The sequence below is a fragment of the Ceratotherium simum genome, chromosome 21, assembly GCF_057802395.1.
Source record: "Ceratotherium simum simum isolate JZ-2026a chromosome 21, ASM5780239v1, whole genome shotgun sequence".
Lineage (NCBI taxonomy): Eukaryota > Metazoa > Chordata > Mammalia > Perissodactyla > Rhinocerotidae > Ceratotherium > Ceratotherium simum.
The window spans coordinates 23123879-23147839 of NC_141920.1; the positions used below are offsets into that span (position 1 = coordinate 23123879).

General features: G+C 40.1%; 1 protein-coding gene across 2 annotated transcripts in view; it reads left to right on the forward strand.

Annotated features, from left to right (window-relative positions):
- SAMHD1 (SAM and HD domain containing deoxynucleoside triphosphate triphosphohydrolase 1) overlaps positions 1 to 23961 on the forward strand; it is a 62796-nt gene that overhangs the window by 32625 nt on the left and 6210 nt on the right. The window contains exons 7-14 of one of the 2 annotated variants that reach the window (XM_087445311.1): positions 5172 to 5327; positions 6640 to 6740; positions 6915 to 7023; positions 8056 to 8147; positions 9537 to 9652; positions 16824 to 16963; positions 17993 to 18088; positions 20558 to 20587. In XM_087445311.1, coding sequence (XP_087301437.1) covers positions 5172 to 5327; positions 6640 to 6740; positions 6915 to 7023; positions 8056 to 8147; positions 9537 to 9652; positions 16824 to 16963; positions 17993 to 18088; positions 20558 to 20587 — 840 coding nt within the window. The remainder of the gene's footprint in view (positions 1 to 5171; positions 5328 to 6639; positions 6741 to 6914; positions 7024 to 8055; positions 8148 to 9536; positions 9653 to 16823; positions 16964 to 17992; positions 18089 to 20557; positions 20588 to 23961) is intronic. The other variant, XM_004430428.3, reaches the window with a different exon arrangement.

The following is a 23961-nucleotide window of genomic DNA, read 5'->3' on the forward strand; positions in this document are numbered from 1 at the left end:
TATCCAATGCTAATAACTCTGAAGGCATGACTATTTCAATCAAACAAACAAACTTAAGCTTTTGTTTACCAAAGATTATTTCATATTGTGTTAACTTGAAAAACATTTGGGTTAGTTTCTATTACATTTAGAAACATTTTATGTAAGCACTTACTTTAAAGATTTTATTTATTTATTTTTTTCCTCCCCAAAGCCCCAGTAGATAGCTGTATGTCATAGTTGCACATCCTTCTAGTTGCTGTATGTGGGACACGGCCTCAGCATGGCCGGAGAAGCGGTGCGTCGATGCGCACCCGGGATCCGAACCCGGGCCGCCAGCAGCTGAGCACGCGCACTTAACCGCTAAGCCACGGGGCCGGCCCTGTAAGCACTTACTTTAAGGCAATTAAACAGAGCTCTTAATTTTGGCCATACCATCCAGGGGTTTATATCACACATATATAACCTACATATAGACACACATACGCAAAGACTCCACAGCTATTGTTTTAAAGCTTTAGGACAATGTACCATACCTGTAAAAGTCTGCACAAAGCGTTTAATAAAGGTCCTCTTTCTAAGTGCACAGTTTAACCCTAGACCAATTTACCTTGAATCGGGGGAGCTTTTATTATCTTTTTTATTAGCACCTGATATTAGCCTCTAGTTTTTATCTCATATGGTGTGGGCTCAGGCAACCGTATTGACTTCCCTTTAGTATGTTTAATTAACGTTGTCTGAAGGGCAGATTTATGTGCTGTCTTATAATATCAATACTAGGGGAACGTTTCCCCCAGTGAGACACAGTCTATCCCCACAATACAGTTTATAATACAATCGTGAAAGAGATGTAATCACTTAATTCCATCAGCTTTTATACCTCTAATCATAGCTTTCATTAGGACTTAATCAACAAGTCTCAGTCTAATAATATTGGTAGGGGAAGCATTCCCAGCCAGACGTAACGTCTGTTTTCTTTTTTTTTTTTTTGGTGAGAAAGAATGGCCCTGAGCTAACATCTGTTGCCAATTTTCCTCTTTTTGCTTGAGGAAGATTGTCCCTGAGCTAACACCTGTGACAGTCTTCCTCTATTTTGTGTGTGGGATGCTGCCACAGCATGGCTTCATGAGTGGTGTGTAGGTCCGCACCCAGGATCAGAACCCAAGAACCCCATGCTGCCGAAGCAGAGCACTTGAACTTAACCACTATGCCGCCAGGCCGGCCCCAACATCCATTTTCAAACACACTCAGGCAAAGTTGATATAACTCTTTATATAAAAGTAGCTCAAACATTCCAACCTTTATAATCTTTTTTTTTTTTTTTTTTTTAAAGATTTTTTATTTATTTATTTTTCCCCCAAAGCCCCAGCAGATAGTTGTCTGTCATAGCTGCACATCCTTCTAGTTGCCGTATGTGGGACGCGGCCCCAGCATGGCCAGAGGAGCGGAGAGTCAGTGCGCACCCGGTATCCGAACCCGGGCCGCCGGCAGCACAGTGCGCGCACTTAACCGCCAAGCCACGGGGCCGGCCCCAACCTTTATAATCTTATCAACACTGATACTTTTACATTTTCTCAATTTAATTGTAGCCTGAGTCAGGGTCTTTAGGCTAGTCATTATTTTTTTTATTTCCTTTTTAATTTGTTTTTTTCATAGGTACCAGTAAAACAATTATGATGAGAGCTCCCCCCAAATTTTTCCACTTTAGAAGTTTCTCAATTTAAATGATCCATCGTCTGGCCATTGATGAGTAGGATCTTAATAGCGACTCAAACCAATAAGCCTTTTATGACGTAACCATGGATGCAAGAGGCAGCCCTCACAAGATTCAGAAAATTTACTCCCAAAAATAGTCTAAGAATGCAAAGGCCTTCATTACACAGGCAGAGTGAAGAAGCAATGAAAGTTGAAATGACAAAGGCCCCTAATGAAAGCAATTGGGACCCCTTATGACAAACTCCCCTCAGAGCTGACACAGCCGGACAAAGAGAGTGCATCTCAGAACCCCAGTTTGTTCGACTGGCCACCAAGATGCACACCGGTACTTGCATCCTCCGGATGGCAAAGACCAGATTGGTCACAAAGCCAAGCTCTCAAGACATAGAACAAGACAAAAGAAAAAGCCTCATCTTATATGCACATTAACCCAAGGCTCTCTTGGAGCGAAACTAATACCTAGGAGGGAGATGCCGCAGGGTTGGGGAATGTGTGTGTTTTACAGAGTACCTCATTGCATGGAAATTTTCTTGAGGTTGGTGGGGGATTTTTTGTCATCTACCCCATTCCATGACCAACTTATCCTATGATGGGAGTCTTCTTGAGGTAACAAGTGCCCTCATAGCTCTTAACTGCTCTACCCATGCCCACCAAATTTGCGGCCTCCTTGGCTTCCAAGATGCGCTTAGCAATAGCTTTCACCTCATGTGCGTATTCCCAGACAACAGGCTTATAGAGATGCCTGCGTCTTGCCCTATATTTTTCCTTTTTATGACACAAGAGACAGAGACAAGGAAAAATAGTGACCATCTCTGGGAGGAGAAGGATCAATAAATCAATGAGTACTCGAACCAAATTTCCCAGTCGCTGAGTCCAAGAAGCTAGCTTCACCAGTATTTTCTCCTGCTAATCTAAATTTAGAAAAGGAAAAAAAACTCACCACTCTTGCTTCCATCGGACGCTGCAGGCAGAGATCTGGAAGACTGATGCCGTAAGAACTCTTACCTTCTGCTGGCTCTTCTCAGGGGTCCAGGATCTCTTAGCTGCGGTAGTCCAGGAGGACGCAGTGTTCCAGTGAAGTTTTGTCTCTTCATGGTCGCCAAACTGTAGGGGAGGAAAAACTATTTCTCTGCCCTCTAGGTCCTTCTGGCTGGTCTAAGAATTAAATTGACATGAGACAGAATAATAGGAGAAAATCAAACAAAGTTTAATAACATGTATACATGGGAGAAACCCAGGAAAACTGAGGAACTCGCCAAAGTGGCCAGAGCCACCACATTAAATACCATTTTCAGCTAAAGACATAGGAGGACTTGGGGAGGCGGGGGGCGGTTTGGGACTTCAAAGAAGAGGACGGCAATTTACATGGAGATGGAAAAGCAAATGTTTGATACACGAATGTTTGCTGTGTCGTTTATAGACGATGTGACTGGAGAGAGAGCTTTGATAAAAATGGGCTTAGCAAGGATCCTCCTGTCTACACCTAGTTTATATTATACTGTAGTTACTTTATGGTATCATCTCCTTCCTGGAACAGTCCTGTCTAAAATTCTTTTAGGAGACCGGCCCGGTGGTGTAGCAGATAAGTGCGCGTGCTCTGCCGCGGCGGCCCAGGGTTTGGATCCCGGGCACACACTGACGCACCACTTGTCAAGCCATGCTGCAGCATCGTCCCATATAAAGTGGAGGAAGATGGGCACGGATGTTAGCCCAGGGCCAGTCTTCCTCAGCAAAAAGAGGAGGATTAGCACGGATGTTAGCTCAGGGCTGATCTTCCTCACAAAAATAAATAAAAGAAATAAATAAACTTCTTTTAGGTAGTTAAGGGGCAGGTCAAAGTTTCTTTCAGAGAGTTTTGTCCTTAAAAATAATCAAGCCATAGCGGTTAAGTGCACACGCTCTGGTACTGGCGGCCAGGTTCGGATCCTGGGCGCGCACCCATGCACCGCTTCTCCGGCCATGCTGAGGCCACATCCCACATACAGGAACTAGAAGGGTGTGCAGCTATGACATACAACTATCTACTGGGGCTTTGGGGGGAGAAAAAAAAGGATTGGCAATAGATGTTAGCTCAGGGCCAGTCTTCTTCAGCAAAAAGAGGAGGATTAGCACGGATGTTAGCTCAGGGCTGATCTTTCTCACCAAAAAAAAAAAAAATCAAGCCAAAGAGACACCTTTTGGAGTGGCCAATTCTGATCTCCCACACACATTGTGTCTTGTTAGTGTATCACATGACAGGCACATAAAATCTAAACCATTACTGGTGAAATTAATTTTGATCACTTGATTAAAGCAATGTCTGCCAAATTTTTCTACTATAAACTTAACTATTTTTCCTGTTTATAATTCATATGTATCTTGATTCAATTTTATTTATTTATTTATTTGTTTGTTTGTTTATTTTTCCCCCAAAGCCCCAGTAGATAGTTGTATGTCATAGCTGCACATCCTTCTAGTTGCTATATGTGGGACGCGGCCTCAGCATAGCCGGAGAAGCGGTGTGTCGGTGCGCGCCTGGGATCCAAACCGGGCTGCCAGAAGCGGAGCGCGCGCACTTGACCGCTAAGCCACGGGGCGGGCCCTTGATTCAATTTTTAAAAAATAGTTATAGGACCATTCAGGTTTTTCTTTTCATCTTGTCAGTTTTTGGTAAGACCAATGATAGGGCAGATGTCTCCAGAGGGTCATTTGATCTTTACAATGATTATGAATCAGTGAGCAGAGATAAATGAGTAAAATGAGGTCTGTTTGAGATTCCCACCCAGATCGTGACTTCAGAACTCTTAACTTCTGTTTTTACTGGCAAATTTGCATTTACCCTTTTTCCTCACTAGATGGAAGTGCTAACAGAACTTGTAACCTCACATGTTTTAAGGCTGATGAAGCAATAGAACTCAATTTTATAGTGATATTTGTTAAAATGGAATTCTACCTGTATGACCTGGTAATATTCTGTACTATAGTGTACAGTACTTCTGTATTGTAAATGATTATATCAGTAAATGTATGAAATAAGATGCACATGGTTTGTAAAAGGTTTATGGAATAGTAAAATACAGACAAATTGACAGGCTTTTTAAAAAAATTTTTTATTGAGGTAATACTGGTTTATAACATTATATAAATTTCAGGTGTACATCATTATATTTTGACTTCTGTGTAGACTACATTGTGTTCGCCACCACAAGTCTAGTTGCCGTCTGTCACCGTACAAATGTGCCCTCTTACCCCTTTCACCCTCCCCCTTTCCCCTCTGGTACCCACCAGTCTATTCTCTGTGTCTATGTGTTTGTTTGTTGTTGTTGTTGTTTGGCACGCTTTTAAAAATATCTGCAAGGCTGTAGTTGGAAACTAGATCGTTAACATGCAGTAGAACCTTATCTCTGAATTACCTGGAATCAAGAGTAATTTGGATGGTATAGGGTCCCTAATGGACTAGAGACTGTAACAGACCATATTGTGCTGACTTTTCCTAGCATGAAGAGGGCTCAGTTAAGATGTTTGAGCACCTAGTTAATTCTAATGGACTCAGAGCTGTCATGGAACACTATGGTCTCATTCCTGAAGAAGATATTTGCTTTATCAAGGAACAAATTACAGGACCACTTGAAACACCCACCAAAGATTTTTTGGTAAGTTTGTGTACAACTTAATTTGAACTGACTGGTGCTTTTCATCTAGTCTTCTCTTGATTCCTTCAGAGCTCTTTGAAGAGGGACACTTGGCTGTTTTAGAGGGACTAAATGATAAAATATGTTATATATTTCTACTGTTTAATGCAGAAAATGAAAGGCTTATATATTTTTTCCAGCTCTTTTAACTGAATTCTTTACAAGTTACCTCCCAATTTAAAATACATATATAAATATTTTTAAATGAACTTGTATGCAGTATTTTATATAGAAGCCTAAAGTAATTCTGGAAAATGTAAATGTGTATGTCTTATTTATCCATTAAAATTAACATTTGAAATATTTAGATATATGAAGCCCTAGAAAAAGTTGAATTAGCTCAGAGGAAAGTCTGTTTTGTATCCTTTTTGATCTTTTTGCTTTTTTTAATTAAAAAAGAAGTTGAGGGGCTGGCCCCGTGGCTTAGCGGTTAAGTGCGCGCGCTCCGCTGCTGGCGGCCCGGGTTCGGATCCCGGGCGCGCACCCGCGCACCGCCTGTCAGGCCATGCTGAGGAGGCGTCCCACATACAGCAACTAGAAGGATGTGCAGCTATGACATACAACTATCTACTGGGGCTTTGGGGAGAAAAAGGAGGAGGATTGGCAATAGATGTTAGCTCAGAGCCGGTCTTCCTCAGCAAAAAGAGGAGGATTGGCATGCATGTTAGCTCAGGAAAACCTCACCAAAAAAGAAAAAAAAAAGTTGAAAAATAATTTCCCCTTGAGGTTTTTAAGCTTTTTTACTTGACTATATGCAAATCTACGTGTAAGGTGCAAGATAAAGAGGTAGATTTTGTAGCAAATAACCTATTTCTAAGAAATGGAGCTCCAAAAATTCTTTGAACAGCACATGTCATTTATACCAGACGTGTAGCTACTTTGAAAGATAATACTATTTTCATGCACAAATTCAAGCATTAGTGTATATATAAGGAACATTCTTAGTAGTTCCTAGTTAGATCTTATATTTAAAAAATAAAATTTTAAAGCAAGAAAGCTTGTTGGTTATGGGAAGTGTAATAGAGTTAGGATCCTTTCAATGGCACAAGAAGATTTAGTGTTAACAGGATATCATATACCTTAGCATTTCTTTTTCCTTTTCTACTAATTTATGAATTAAGTGCAAGAAGGAAAGAGTAAAACCTTCTAATGTATCTCACATTCCATTCAAGTATCTGTTTATAATTTTCGGATTAATACAGTTGCCTTGCTTTGCTTGTAAATAGATTTGGTTCCTATCCTAAAGCCTTCATTGGGTTTTCTCGTCTTCCAGTGGCCATACAAAGGGCGTCCTAAAGAGAAAAGCTTCCTTTATGAGATAGTGGCCAATAAAAGAAATGGCATTGATGTGGACAAATGGGATTATTTTGCCAGGTATGCACTGAACACTACAGAAAAGTTGGTTAAAATCCTTGTGTACTTTAAATATATACGATTTTTATTTAAGTAAATAAACAAATAAAAATCCTTGTATAAATTTAGTGTTAATATTTAAGATACAGTTTCCTTGTTGACAAATTTCATCTCTCTGCTTTGGAATCCTTCTAGGGACTGTCATCATCTTGGAATCCAAAATAATTTTGATTATAAGCGCTTTGTTAAGTTTGCCCGTGTCTGTGAAGTAGATAATAGGAAGCATATTTGTACTAGAGAAAAGGTAAGCTATGTCAGAAGAACAACAAAGAAGGTGTAGTTCCTAGTTTGAAATCTAGAAGTGACCATTTAATCATTTGGAAAAATCAGTATCTCGTAAACTGTCAATCACTTTACTTCATGCTTAGCATTTTTAAGTGTCTTAAGGCTCTTTTCACTTCTACTGCATTGTTAAATAATAATAAAATTGCAATAGACATTTATTGAGTGTTGTGCTAGGCACTGTTTAAAGTGCTTCAGCTGGATTAGTTCAATCCTCACAGCCCTATGAGATAGATACTGTTATTATCCCACTTAACAGATGAGCCAATTGAAGCACAGAGAAGATATACAATTAAAAAAAGGCAGAACTGGAATTTCAACCCAGAAAGTTTGGCTTGAGTCTCATCATTAATCACTATATTAGGGCCGGCCCTGTGGCTTAGCGGTTAAGCGCTCGAGCTCCGCTGCTGGCGGCCCGGGTTCAGATGCTGGGCGCGCACCGACGCACTGCTTCTCTGGCCACGCTGAGGCTGCGTCCCACATGCAGCAACTAGAAGGATGTGCAGCTATGCCATACAACTATCTACTGGGGCTTTGGGGGGAAATAAATAAATAAATAAAATTATAAAAAACAAATCACTATATTAGTGTTTCGTAATAATGAAAATAGTAAAATCATTAGGTCCCTGCCAGATTATAGTCATGTAACTAGAGTGGTATAGTATTGTTCTATAGAAAGTCTTTCTTTTGAGAATGAAGACTATAAGAATAATACCTAATTTCTAGTTATTAGAAAGATCAAATCATATATTTAGGATGCCTGAAACAGGACCTATGACAGAGTTAAAAACTCAATAGCTTTTGGTTTACTAAGAACAGAAGTTGCAAACCAATAAATAGTTTTACTAATCTGCCTTGTCATTTTCTAGTAGGCTCAGGGATTTGAATGCATAGCCTTCTTGTCTGCCACCTTTTTCCTTGTCTTAGCTACTTGTCTACTAACGGGTAGCCTAAGCTGATCCTACATTAATGTACGTTTCATGTTTTCCTGCAGGAGGTTGGGAATCTGTATGATATGTTCCACACACGCAACTGTTTGCACCGTAGAGCTTATCAACACAAAGTTGGCAACATCATTGATACAATGTAAGAAATTCAATTGTTATTTCCCTATAAAATTTTCCATGATACTTTGCTAGAGTATCATATTTGGGTCAAGGTGAGATTTCTAGATAAATTCAAGTGAATTTTAAGTGAATAAATCTAAAATGGTTTCCTTAAACAAACAAAACAAAAACTAGTGTAAGGTAAACCTAACCTCATTGGAGGAGGAGGAGGAGAATGGATAAAAGGGATAGATGAAGGGCAGAAGAGCTAGCTTAGGCTAGACAGGAAGAGGCAGTGCTGGAATGGCTTAGACCTCCACACAGGTAGTCACTTATATACCAGATATTAGTCATCAAGGTGACAGATGGGACGTGGCTAACTGACATTCTGAAATTAATGACAAAAATCAATTTTAAGGATTAAGCTAATGTCTGTCCTTACAATGTCAATTATTTATCAAAATTAGTAGCAAAATTGAGGCTGGCCTGGTGGAGTAGCGGTTAAGTTTGTGTGCTCCACTTCTGCGGCCTAGGGTTCCTGGGTTCGGATCCCAGGCGCGGACCTACACACTGCTCGTCAAGCCATGCTGTGGCGGTGCCCCATGTACAAAATAGAGGAAGATTGGCACAGATGTTAGCTCAGGGACAGCCTTCCTCAAGCAAAAAGAGGAGGATTACCAACAGATGTTAGCTCCGGGCCAATCTTCCTCACCAAAAGAAACAAAGAAAATTAGTAGCAAATAGTAAAACTGACAGGAATTTCACTTCTTCTCCCTGATCCAGTCAGAACCATAGCAGAAAAGTACAACTAAGTCCCTATGTGACTCAAAGACCCCATGAGGAGTTCTCAAAAGTTGGATATGAGTTGAGTTAATTCCATGTCTCTAAAATAGCTTTAAATTGATTTATTTTAAGCCTTTCATGTTCATGTTTACATTTGTGTTGAAGAAATTTAACTTTTCTATTTTTTTTTTCCCATCTTTTGTCACGAGCAGACTAGTTAGAATACAGTCTCCTATTTGTGTGGTTGTTACTTTGATACAAAGTTTTTGCTGTTGTTTTCATTTGTCTTTAATTTGGAGAGATCTAGGTTCAAAGCCTGGTATTGCTTCTTCCTAACGTGGTTAAATGAAAATTACTTAATTTCTGCATCTGTAAAAGTGAGGCTGATTACACCTATCTTATTGTTGAAAAGATTAAATCAGGTGACTTATCTAAAGCTCTGCCGTAATGCCTGGAACACAGTAAACATGGTAGCTCACAAATCACCACGCTCTTATTCAGTATGATCGAGAAGCAGTTGTCTTTAGAACATCGTGTCTCAAGATGTTATTTCCCTAAAGTAGAAAGATTTCCTTAACTTTAAGCCAGGCATAAAGCAAATATTCAAATTTTCTCATAAGCATACATTTTTATATATGGTCTTTAGGATTACAGATGCTTTCCTCAAAGCAGACCCCTACATAGAGATTACAGGTGCTGAAGGAAAAAAGTATCATATTTCTACAGCAATTGATGACATGGAAGCCTTCACTAAGCTAACAGGTAAGAACTGGAAGGTAACATAGGTGGTACACCTCAGATACAGTGTAAGCTGTCCCTGGATTGCAGATGGGTTATTTTCTAAACATTCCAATGTTTTTAGCTTCTCAAGTGATTATATACTTTTCAACTTGAGTTTTATCTCTGCTTTGTACTAACAAGGTAACCTTGATAACTTAACCTCTCTGAATCTTAGTTTCCTCAACTATAAAATGGGAGTAATGATATCTAGCATATAGTTTTGTCGTGATGCTAAACGAGGCATAGCACCTAGGATAGTACTTGGCACATAAGTACTCAATATTTGCTATTATTTAACTTATAATACAGCTGGACTAATACCAGCCTAATACCAAAAAACTGACTCGCCCTGTTAACATTATTTTTATTGCAAAACACAGGATGCGAGGAACATTTCTTGACACTTCAGCAGAAATAAAATCTGCGGCTTAGGTTGAAAAGGAAGAGAGGTGAAGGTGTCACAGCTGGTTCTTTAATGTGGGAAAGTGTAGACTGAGAAATAAAGATCAGTGAAGCAAAACAGGTAGACCAACAAGTATAGACCAGCCAGAGGTCTTAGCTGCAAGACGTGAAACTGACTCTGTTTAAAAATAAAATTAGAAAGCAGTGACATAGCTGATAGGATCAGTGGAAAGGCTGAAGGTTCTGAAAAGGAGCAAAAACAGCCGAAGCTGAGCAGCCTAAGACACAGCCGAGATCACTGCACAGCAGCTTCCTCTCAGGGTTCCACTGCTGTTCCACCCTGCTAGACTCTCTGCAGCACGCTGCCAGAGTGAGACCTAAACCACTTCCTCTCAAACTGTCTTTGAAGAACCTGTATTCTTCATTTCCAGCCCCTCGCAGATTGATACTTTTGTAAAATATGATAAAAATGAATTACTGGAAAAATGCAGTGGGGGACAAAAGACATACAAAATACAAGCCCAAACTTTTATTATTGAACTTGACAGACTTAACATACATTTCAATAAATATAATCAAAAGAAACATAGTAAACAACAACAAACAGTCACATCGAGACAGAGATTGGATTGGTGGTTACCAGAGGGGAATGGGGGAGGGAGGAGGGCGAAAGGGATGATTAGGCACATGTGTGTGGTGGTGGATTGTAATTAGTCTTTGAGGGGCCGGCCCAGTGGCGCAAGTGGTTAAGTGCCCGCGCTTTGCTGTGGCAGCCCGGGGTTTGCCAGTTTGGATCCCGGGCACACACCGACGCACCGTTTGTCAAGCCATGCTGTGGCAGTGTCCTGTATAAAGTAGAGGAAGATGGGCACAGATGTTAGCCCAGGGCCAGTCTTCCTCAGCAAAAAGAGAGGAGGATTGGCAGATGTTAGCTCAGGGCCGATCTTCCTCACCAAAAAAAAAAAAAAAATTAGTCTTTGAGTAGTGAACATGATGTAATCTATACAGGAATCAAAATATAATGATGTACACCTGAAATTTATATAATGTTATAGACCAATGTTACCACAATAAAAAATAAATAAATAAATAAAATCTCGAAGTAAAAAAAACAAACATAGTAGAGAAAAAACTTAAGTTACAAAAACTATATATGTTGTTCTTTAACAATATACATGTACGCAGTAAATATAGAGTCTCCGTTACACTTGTAACTTCTTAGTCATTTTCCAATCAAAACTAAACCAAAAATTAGGAGTGAAGTAGTGATTTCCCATGTTACGTATCTTTGGGCACACTGAGAACACTGTGTACCTCAGTATTTAAGGTTAGTAATGTGATAAGTGACTCTGCTTCTTGCTTGTTAATTAATCTAGGTTGGATTGATGACAGAGTTACCGGGGATAATGTATATCTAAATTGTTTCTAGGTTTTGTTTTAATTACATCATAGTAGATAAACTAGTCTCCCATTGTTGTGTTGATAGGAATGGAAGAGATTATAAAACAATTTGAGCAAGATATTTATTCTTAACTTTTGTTCAGAATGAAGCAAGTGATGCCGTATTTTAAAAAGTCATTTTCAGTTTTCATCAGAAGCCGGTTCTAACAGTTTATCCTATAACATTATATTACATTTAAACAGTCTTTTGGTAAAAAGAAATGAATTCTGGATTTTATGCACTTTTGGGTTAACTGACAAACCATAAAATATACATTTTAATGTGGTCCTACTGCATGTGAGTATACATAGCTCTCCCTCACCGTGAAGGTTCCATATCACCCAAAGTGGCTTTTACCCTGTTCCATGGGATGAGTCCACTGATCATGCACTTAGATGTTGCAACAATGTCAAAAATCTCAGACAGGAGATTAGGTCGCAGTTTTGTGCTTTCTCGGCCAGCATTTGGGAGAGCAAGCATATGGTCTTTCTAACTTTCATCATTTGAGACAGGGATAATCTTATCTTTCTGCATATTATTCTGAGCAGTCATATAATCCTTATTGTCCTTAACTATATGACCTTGAAAGACTAGGACCGTGTGAGCCTTCATTAGCTCTTTTCCAAAAGGCAACTGACCTTATCTTTATTTAAAAATCTCCACTTCTGGGCCGGCCCCGTGGCTTAGTGGTTAAGTGAGCGCGCTCCACTGCTGGCGACGCGGGTTCGGATCCCGGGCTGCACCGACGCGCTGCTTCTCCGGCCATGCTGAGGCCACGTCCCACATACAGCAACTAGAAGGATGTGCAGCTGTGACACACAACTATCTACTGGGGCTTTGGGGGGAAAAATAAATAAATAAAATCTTTAAAAAAAAAAAAAATCTCCACTTCTTATTTCTTAATTTTTTAGAATGTTTTTCCACATTTTATTGGGGAGTGTTGAAAACATACAGCAATGTTGAAATAGTTTTACAGTGAATACCTGTATATTCACTACCTAAATTCTAACATTTAACTTGCTTTATCACATATCTATCACTTACCATCTATTAATCCATCTTAATTTTGATGCATTTTAAAGTAAGTTGCAGGCCTTAGGACACTTTACCCTAACTCCTTCAGCATGCAGATTAACTCAAGTTCTATAATTATTTATAGATTTTTTCTTTAAATTTACATGTAATTTGTATAAATGTACAAGTCTTAAGTGTGCATTTGTTAGAGTTCTGACAAATGTGGGATACAGAACATTATCTTCCTTCATGCCCCCACCTCACCCCTAGAAGCAACCACTGTTTGCCTGTTCTAGACTTTTATATAAGTGTAACCATACAATAAATACTCTTCTGTTTAAGGCTTCTTTCACTCAGCATTATGTATTTGAGATTCATCCAGATTGCGAGCATCAGTAGTTCATTCCTTTCTTTATTGCTGAGTGTGCCACAGTTTATCTGTTCTCTCTGCTTCCTAAATTTCTATTTCTGATGAATGTTTCAGCTTATCTAGATGTAGCTATCTTAAGCATTGCAAATGTTATGACCACTGTTTTAGGTAACCATTTTCTTACCTTGGTCTTTATCCCTCAATATTCCTAAGCAATAAGTGGACCTTACCCCTTCTCTTCCTTCCCCTGTGAAACCCCCTCCCCAAAAATCTTCTAATTAATTGGAATCATAGAACGTTGGATTTAAAAGGACCTTAGAGATCATCTACTTAAAATTCCTCAAATGAGGAAACTGAGGCCAAATGAGGGAAAGCAACTTTTCCTAATAAATGGCAAAGCTAAACTCAAGCCAAGTCTTTTGACTCCCAAGTTGAATGTTGTTTCCAGTATTTTAGAGTGATATTTTAGCCATTAAATTTAGTAGACAAGCAGTTTCCTTTACTTTTGTACATAACTCTTTTCTGAAAACATGTATGGAGATCAAATAGAACTCCCACACATGGCTGGTGGGGATGGAAATGGTACAGCCACTTGGAAGAAGTTTGGTATTTTCTTATAAACACATATTTATCCTATGATCCAGTAATCCCTCTTCTACCTACTTACCTACAGAAATGAAAATGTGAGACCACCCAAAAACCTGTACCTGGTAGAGTAGGATGAAAGGCTTAAGAAAGCTATCAGTGGAGTTCTGTGGAGTTCAAAGGAAGGAGGAATTACATCTTTGGTTTGGAAGGACAGAGGAAGGATTCATAGCGAGGTGCCTTTTGAGATGAACCTCAGGGATTAGATAGGCTTTCAAGAAGTGAGATTCTGTGATGGGGAAAGCATTCCATTAATTCAGCTGGGAATAGGGTAGGTAAAGGCATGGATTAGAAAACTGGTCTTATTATGTTAAAATTGCTCTATTTTTCAAACTGTAGCTATAACACATAAAGAAATAATTGAAACTGAAGATGGAAAGATATAGAAATCATTATTGAAAGGGTGAGGAATGTGTTAACTATATACTGAGTAGGGAGAAATGTATACACATAGGTGAATGACATAAGGCTGCTAATATTTTATTTTGCCAAGAAAAGGCATTTTAATAAAACTCACTTTGCAAAATGCAACAATTGAGTCAGTCAAAGATCGATGAATGCTAAACCATTGGTTGAAAACTTATTGGGATAATCATACAGTCTCAAAATATAACTCTGCAGATTATTTGTTAATTACAAAGGGAAAAATACATTTATAATAGAGAAAGCTAGGGATTATTATCTTAACCAACTGACGGAGCTTAACATAACCCATAATGATAACAAAGTTCATTATGTGACTCCTATGTGATGCACTGAGCCGGGCACATCCCTTATATAGTGTTCTTGACAGCAGTGTTTAACCGGAATCTAATGGTGAAGAAACAATTGGACAAGTTCAAAATGTGGGACATTTTACAGAATGACTGCCTGAACTTTTCTAAAATGTCAACATCATGAACGAAAAGTCAGGAGAATTATTCTAGATTAGGTCTAGATTAAAGGAGACTGAAAAACATGACAACTAATGTCATCCATAATACTTGATTGGTGTCTCTATCCAGCAATGAAAATCCATAAATTGCATTAATGGAACAATTAAGCAAATTCAAATATAGACCGTATGTTAGATATTTTTATATCGGTGTTAAATTTCTTGGCATGATTGTGTTTATATAGAACATTCTTGTTCTTGGGAGATACACTGAAGTATTTAGGAATAAAGGGTCTTGATGTCTGTAATTTTCAAATGTTTCCTCAAAAATGTGCGTATGTGGGAAAATGTTAACAGTTGATGAATTTAGGTGAAGCGTATTTTATTTTGAAACTTTTCAAAATAAAAAGTTGGGGGGAAAAGAAAGAGAAGGAAAAAAGGAAAAAAACTACCTTCTGCTATCATCATGGAATGGAACTTTAAAAAACTTTTTATTAAGGAAATGTGCATCACTTAGCTTCAACAATTATCAACACACAGCAATTTTGCTTCATCCTTTCACTGCCGTGAGACACTGGACCATTTTTTTTTTTTTTTAATTTTTTTTTTTTATTGATGTTTTAATGGTTTCTAACATTGTGAAATTTTGGGTTGTGCATTTTTGTTTGTCCATCACCACATATATGACTCCCTTCACCCCTTGTGCCCACCCCCCCCCCCCCACCCCCACCCCCCCCCCCACTGCCCCTGGTAACCACAGTCCAGTTTTCTCTGTCCATGTGTTGGTTTATATTCCACATATGAGTGAGATCATACAGTGTTTGTCTTTCTCTTTCTGGCTTATTTCACTTAACATAATACCCTCCAGGCCCATCCATGTTGTTGCAAATGGGACGATTTTGTCTTTTTTTATGGCTGAGTAGTATTCCATTGTGTATATATACCACATTTTCTTAATCCAATCGTCAGTCGAGGGACTCTTAGGTTGCTTCCACTTCTTGGCTATGGTGAATAATGCTGCAATGAACATAGGGGTGCATAAGCCTCTTTGGATTGTTGATTTCAGGTGCGTTGGATAGATTCCCAGTAGTGGGATGGCTGGATCATAGGGCATCTCTATTTTTAATTCTTTGAGGAATCTCCATACCGTTTTCCATAGAGGCTGCACCAGTTTGCATTCCCACCAGCTGTGTATGAGGGTTCCTGTTGCTCCACATCCTCTCCAACATTTGTTGTTTTTTGTCTTGGTGATTATAGCCATTCTAACAGGCGTGAGGTGGTATCTTAGTGTTGTTTTGATTTGCATTTCCCTGATGATTAGTGATGTTGAGCATCTTTTCATGTGCCTATTGGCCATCTGTATATCTTCCTTGGAGAAGTGTCTGTTCATTTCCTCTGCCCATTTTTTGATCGGGTTGTTTGTTTTTTTGTTGTTCAATTATGTGAGTTCTTTATATATTATGGAGATCAACCCCTTGTCAGATGTATGTTTTGCAAATATTCTCTCCCAGCTGGTTGGTTGTCTGTTCATCTTGATTCTGGTTTCATTTGTCTTATAAAAGCTCTTTAATCTGATAAATTCCACTTGTTTATTTTTTCTTTAGTTTCCCTAGTCTGGGTAGGCATGTCATCTGAAAAGATTCCTTTAAAACTAATGTCAAATAGTGTGTTGCCTATATTTTCTTCTATGAGTTTTATAGTTTCAGGTCTCACCTTCAGGTCTCTGATCCATTTTTGAGTTAATTTTTGTGAATGGCGATAGCACATGGGACACTGGACCATTTTGAAGCAGATCTCAGACATAATTTTGTAATTCCTTAAGTATCATTCTCTTTAAAACCAAAACAAGGGGCCGGCCCTGTCGCTTAGTGGTTAAGTGCGTGCGCTCCGCTGCTGGCGGCCCGGGTTCAGATCCTGGGTGCACACTGACACACTGCTTCTCTGGCCATGCTGAGGCCGCGTCCCACATACAGCAACTAGAAGGATGTGCAGCTACGACATACAACTATCTACTGAGGCTTTGGGGGGGAAAAAAAGTAAATAAATAAAATTTAAAAATAAATAAATAAATAAAACCAAAACAAAATATAACAACAATAAATTAATACATCCCCAAGTACCCGTAACCCAGCCTCAAGTCATCAACTCCATTGCGGTCTTGCTTCATCTCTGCCCTTTCCCACTCAATAGATTACCTTGAAGCAAATCCAAGACATTGACTGGAATGCTTTTACAAAGGTTTGTTCACTTCAGTCTTTTTAAAACTTTTTTCACATTGTTAAAATCATAGTGTGCCTACATTTGTAAACTTCTGCTTGAAATCATTTTAGAAGTATAGCAATATATGAGTCTTTTTAAATCTTGGTTTTTTTTATTTTAATAAACTGAAATTTCATCAAATTGGCAGATAATATTTTTCTGGAGATTTTGTACTCTACTGATCCCAAATTGGATGCAGCACGAAAGATTTTAAAAAAAATTGAATACCGTAATCTATACAAGTATGTGGGTGAGACTCAGCCAGTGGGACAAACAAAGATTAAAAGGGTAAGTTGAATTGTCAAGCACCTTGCCATTAGTGAAAGGCCCCTGTCCTTCAAGAGGAAGCCATTAGCCCATCACGGTACCCCGACTCTGTTCTAAGCCCTTTACATTCATTCTCATTTAATCTTCACATTAATACAGTGTCCTTAGGCCTGTCCTTTAGATGAAGAAACTGAGGCTTGGGAGAGATTAAATAACTTTTGTATGGAAGCACAGAGAGCCGAGACTCAAAGCCAAGTCTAACTTACTCCGAACCTTTACTTATCATGGAAGTGAGAGAGGCCTCAAATTTTGGGTAAATCTGAAGGCAAGAAAATGAATGTAAGGGAAAGGGGCCTCAAAATGAGATATCTGCATGAGCTTCCTTGAGACCCTGAGGACCTGCTCTTAACTACCACTTCTTTCGCAGTTTATCAGGTTCTCCCAGATGGCGCATGCCTGTCTTTAGTTCAAATATCTGTTTTCCTCTCCTGCTTGTTGAAGGCTTTTCTTTTTGCCAGAAAGCCAGTTAACACAAGCCATACTGATAACCATGCTCTGCATCATAATACTTCCTTGGGTTACCCTTTACTTCCTCTTGTTTTACTAATAGATTAATGCCACATTTTTTTAAATGTGAAAATTCTGTTATGAAAATTGCTCTAGGGCCGGCCCCGTGGCTTAGCTGTTAAGCACGCGCGCTCCGCTGCTGGTGGCCCGGGTTCAGATCCCGGGCGCGCACCGACGCACCGCTTCTCCGGCCATGCTGGGGCCACATCCCACATACAGCAACTAGAAGGATGTGCAGCTATGACAGACAACTATCTACTGGGGCTTTGGGGGAAAATAAATAAATAATTTAAAAAAAAAAAGAAAATCGCTCTATTGTGATTTGATAAAAGATGGCACAGGCAGAAGCTGTGTATTTGTTAGGGATCGCTCTACCCACTTTTCTTAGTAAAGTGCCATTTTCAGAGAGGGAATCTCTTTGTGGCACAAACACTTACTGATGAAGAACTGAGATTCTAACATGAGAAATTTTATCTTTTCTAGGAAAGCTATGAACGCCTTCCAAAAGAGGTTGCCAACGCTAAACCTAAGGACGTGTTGCTAGAAGCTGAACTGAAGGCTGAAGATTTCGTAGTGGATGTAAGTAGTTAACCTGATAATATATATATATATATTTTTTTTAAATAATTTTTATTTACTTACTTATTTTTCCCCCCAAAGCCCCAGCAGATAGTTGTATGTCATAGCTGCACATCCTTCTAGTTGCTGTATGTGGGATGTGGCCTCAGCGTGGCCGGAGAAGCAGTGCGTCGGTGCGCGCCCGGGATCCGAACCCGGGCCGCCAGCAGCGGAGCGCGTGCACTTAACCACCAAGCCACGGGGCCGGCCCCATGATAATATATTAAGTAAAGAATTTTTTTTAAGATAAAACCCCTCCCCATTATAAAAGTCATACATGTTCATTCCAGAAAATTTGGAAAATACAGAAAGATAGAAGTAAGGAGGAAAGTCACCTGTGATCTCACAGAAAGAACCAACATTAATCAGTTTTTAAATTTTCCTTGACATGTTGTTAATATTTTTAATATAATTGTGGTCATGTGTTTAGAACGTTGTATATATTGATTTTTTTAAGGTTTTCTTGATCACAAAAGTAATACATGCCAGTTATTTCTTTTAAATTGCCTACGCACACACAAAGTAAACAGCTAAGACTTTTTGACTCCTGTTTTCATAGAGGCTGTAGTGTCTTCTTGTGCTCTAATAAGCATGCCAAACAGCTTTCTCACATTTTCTTCTATTTCCTATAGGAAATTCTTTTCAGAGTTTTACTCCTCTGAAATCTCAGGACAATGTTCCCCATGTATCTTTTTCCATAAGCCTCTTATTTGTTATTTTCTTGTTGACGCGTCTTTGAGTAAAGGGCAATTTCTCTATAACCATTCTTAGCTAAGGGATACAACGAGTGAATTGCCCTTGGACCCACTCTGTTCACTTGGTTGCATGTTGAAGTGCCTCAGATCTGCAGAGCAGGCTGCAGTTTCCTGTTTCATTAGATGAAGTTCCGCCAGAATAAAGGGATCCACATCCTGACTTCCTGAGATTCTGAAAGACTTCACTCTCCAGAATGTTCTCCCTGGGCCCTCACATGTCTGCGCCTGCACTCAGTGCTTTACTTGGGAGACCGTACCGCCCTCAACGCAGTGTGCTGCTCCTAGTCAATCCCCAACCACCTGTCTGGTTTTTCTCTCAAAGTCCCATCTCCTGATGGCTATAGGATCAAAGGTTCTTGAAGTGGCCATGCATGGAAGACAACATACACGTGGCCAGTAGATGAAAAGAAGTTTAACCTTTTTTTTAACCTAAAGGCAAATTGATGCAGTGATGAAAGATGTTTTTGACTATCAGATTTATAAGAACAAAAAATTTTTTAAGATCTTGTGATAATAAAGATATTTGAAAATGAGTTTGTAAGTTGATACAAGAGACCAAACTAGGGTCAATTTTAAGTGACCCAGCAATTTCATTATAGGAATTTTTCCTAAGAAGATAATCAATTTTGCAAAAAAGTACAAATATATTTATTGTGGCATTATAATAGTATGAAATTAGAAAAAATACATGTATACGTCTCTCAGTAGGAAATACTGTGGAATAATGCAAACATTAGAAGTTATTTTTAACATGGAAAGACATTTATAATAGTTTCTTTATATGTATATATGTAATGTATATACAGTGAACACACTGAAAAAAATTCTGGATATATTAATAGTAAAATGTTAACATTGTTTCCACCTGGGTGCTGGAATTGCTGGTGATTTTGTGTTTTTCCAGTGAGTATGGTAGAGGATTATAATCAGAAAAAAAAAACCTTTCCGTTTTAAGATGCTTAAAGCCCTTCTATGTTCTGAGAAAGCAAGTAAAATTGCTAATTAAGTGTATTATCATGTATTAGCATCTCAGTTTTAGTTTGACAGTATGTTTGTGTGGTGCATTTTACCAAATATGTGGCTCCTTTTGGGACTATGTGTAGTAACTTTTATTACTAGTTAATGGGCTGTAAAACATAATTTTACTATTTAGAATTAAAGATTCATAGTTGTTGGTCTTTTTTGCTCTTGAGTCCATGGTTAAGAATGGGAGCTCCAACTGTTATAATGTTGCCCTTCTGGAAAAAAATTGTTTTATCAAATCTGCCTTAAGGAGAAATTTCCAGTTATACATTATGGAGAAAATAGGGATTGCCTTTTATTCCTATTCTAAAGCCCAGAAAATAAATATCAAAGAGCTAGTGGCACTTCTGAAAATTGCTGAACATTTGGTTAATGTTCTTGCCTTCCTATGATGAGTAAAGATGTCAAGGCTGTATCAGGTCCCTCCTTGCCATGAAATAGTACCCAGGAGAGAGGCCTGTGATAGCACCAGCCCTGGGATCATGGGGAGCATTGAGCAGTTGCCCCCTCACGGGTGAAGGGATGCGGCACATGCAGTGCAGCTGTCAAAGCCAGTAGGCCACACAGAGTGGGAGGGCTGGCCTGTATTGCAGACCCCTGGTCTCACTTCTGGACCACAGCTGAATCTCAGATGTCCACCTTTCTCTCACAGGCTGCTGGCAGTTTAGCCGCCAAACCTCAGGTACTGGTTTTCTTCAGTAACCACTCACAGGATAAGCTCCTCTTATCATCTGTTCTTTTCTGTACCGTCATTACCACATTACTCTATTTTTTCCCCCTATTTCATTTCCAGTCTCCCCTGTTTTCCCAAACCTATCCATGGAGCCCTTTGGAATTCCATGATTACAGGAACTCCCCTGTCTCCTCAGCTTCTTCACTGACTGTATCTGGCTTTATTGCAGGCTGGCTGTCCCCTGAGAACCTGATTCCCCTGCAGTCCTTTAGGAAAAGCACATTCCTCAGGGTCAGGAGACCTTCCTGTTCATCAGTCCTCTTGTTCCCTGGTACCACATCAAGGCTGTGCAGGATCTCTGTTCCTCTGAGACTGACATCCTCAAACTGTCTAGCATCCTCTTGGTTTGGAGTCTTCCTCCCTACTCCAATTCCTGCCATTATCCTTAGTGATTCCATAGTCCACATGGCTGGCCAACTCTGATGTCTTCATCCTCATCCTCAGTGACCTTATCCACTCCACTTCAGCCAACGCTCTTAGCAGATTACACTCTGAACCTTACCAACATTCGAAAATACCCTTCCATTAAAAATCCCTAATTTAAGCATCCCATCTCTGTCCACAAACCCCTTTCTTCCTTATTTGCTTGTTCCTAACTCATCAGGACCTCCAGTGTATTGTCTCCTCACCCAGCTTGTCAATGACCTTCTATCTTTCTACTCTCCCAATCTAACTTAGATTCTGTGATCCACCAACTCAGTAATTTTCTGCAGTTACCCTCAATCCCCTTGCCTTTCTTTGTATCCACCTAGCAAAAGGCTGAATGACAATTCATGGTCACTGACCCTAGCTGGGCCCTCTGGACTTTCCGGCCAGCTTAGTGCAATTCTCCAAGTCTCCATAATGACTATTTCAAGCCATCTTCACTCCTCTCAGACCTTCAACCCTGCTCCTCACCCCCAACTGTACTCACCCTCAGTGACTGACTACACCTTGGCTCTTATTGCAGAGATAAAATATAGGCCATTAAGTAGGAACTCCTTCAACCTACACCACCAAATAAGCAAGCCTGCCTCCATCTGCAGCTGTATTCAGCCTTCCCTCTAGTACACTGGGGAAATGTCTTTCATCAAAGGCCAAGGGTAGGGGGGCCGGCCTGGTGGTGCAAGCGGTTAAGTGCGCACATTCCGCTGCGGCGGCCCGGGGTTCGCCGGTTCGGATCCCAGGCGCGCACCAATGCACCACTTGGCAAGCCATGCTGTTGTGGCATCCCATATAAAGTGGAGGAAGATGAGGCACAGATGTTAGCCCTGGCCCAGTCTTCCTCAGCAAAAAAAGAGGAGGATTGAGAGATGTTAGCACAGGGCTGATCTTCCTCACTAAAAAAAAAGCTAAGGGTAATCCTACCTGTGTTCTAGACCAGGGCTATCCAGTAGAACTTTCTGTGGTGACAGAAATGTTCTATATCCATGCTGTCCAATTGGTAGCTACTAGCCACACATGGCTATTAAGCACTTGAAATATGGCTACTGCAACTGAGGAACTAAATTTTTTGTTGTATTTAATGTTAATGACTTGACTTTTTTTTTTTTTTTTTTTTACCATTTGTTTATTTTATTATTTTGTGTGTGTGTGAGGAAGATCAGCCCTGAGCTAACATCCATGCTAATCCTCCTCTTTTTGCTGAGGAAGACCGGCTCTGAGCTAACATCTATTCCCAATCCTCCTCCTGCTTTTTTTTTTTTCCCCCCAAAGCCCCAGTAGATAGTTGTATGTCATAGTTGCACATCCTTCTAGTTGCTGTACGTGGGACGCTGCCTCAGCATGGCCGGAGAAGTGGTGCATTGGTGCGCACCTGGGATCCGAACCCGGGCCGCCAGTAGCGGAGCGCACGCACCCAACCGCTAAGCCACAGGGCCGGCCTGACTTGACATTTATTTATTTATTTATTTGTTTGTTTGTTTATTTATTTATTTAGTGAGGGAGATCAGCCCTGAGCTAACATCCGTGCTAATCCTCCTCTTTTTGCTGAGGAAGACCGGCTCTGAGCTAACGTCTATTGCCAATCCTCCTCCTTTTTATCCCCCAAAGCCCCAGTAGATAGTTATATGTCATAGTTGCACATCCCTCTAGTTGCTGTATGTGGGACACGGCCTCAACATGGCTGGAGAAGCAGTGTGTCGGTGCACGCCCGGGATCCGAACCCCGGCCACCAGTAGCGGAGCATGCGCACTTAACTGCTAAGCCACTGGGCTGGCCCTAACTTGACATTTAAAAGCCACATGTGGCTTAGTGGCTACCACATTGGGCAGTGCAGCCATGGAGCCATTTGTCTCAGTACTTCTGCAGAACCTTACAGTATCGATTCTCTCATCTCTTTTTTTGACTTTCCCATCAGGAGTTAAACAGACCTTCTTTTTTTTTTTTGGTGAGGAAGATTGGCCATGAGCTAACATCTGTTGCCAATCTTCCTCTTTTTGCTTGAGGAACAGTGGTCCTGAGCTGATATCTGTGCCCATCTTCCTCTATTTTGTATGTGGGACAACGCCACAGCATGGCTTGATGAGCGGTGTGTGTAGGTCCGTGCCCGGGATTCGAACCCACAAACCCTGGGCCACTAAAGCGGAGCATGTGAACTTAACCACTACTCCACAGGGCCAGCCCCAAACAGACTTTCATCTTAAGAAAATAACAAGGGCTGGCCCCGTGGCTTAGTGGTTAAGAGCATGCGCTCCGCTACTGGCAGCCCGGATTCGGATCCCGGGCGTGCACCGACGCACTGCTTCTCCGGCCATGCTGAGGCCACATCCCACATACAGCAACTAGAAGGATGTGCAACGGTGACATACAACTATCTACTGGGGCTTTGGGGGAAAAAAAAAGGAGGATTAGCATGGATGTTAGCTCAGGGCTGATCTTCCTCACAAAAAAAAAAAAGAAGAAAAAAAAAAGAAAATAACAAGCACCACACTTCTCTTCACTCCTTTCCTCTTCTTTAGGGTCAAACTCATTGAAAAGTTGTCCCCCTTACCTTTCCTAGGTACTACATTCCTCCCAATATTCTTCTTTCTTGCTGCTTCTTAACAGCCAAACTTCTAAGAGTTGTCTTATCTTTTTTATTTCTCATTTACTCCTGCACCTTTTTTCTGTCGCCATCACTCTACTAAAACTACTTTCACCAAGATCACTAATGACTTCGGTGTTACTAAACCCAGCAAGCTGTTTCAGTCCTCTCTGCCTCGGAGCTATTTTTTCTGCCTGGAATTCTTTTCTTTCCTACCTAGGCCTGGTTAATTCCTTCTCACTTAGGAAAGTCACTTACTTTCCCAGGCAAACATTTCCAGTCATTCCCTAGGAACCCCAGACTACTAGGTTCCCCGGTT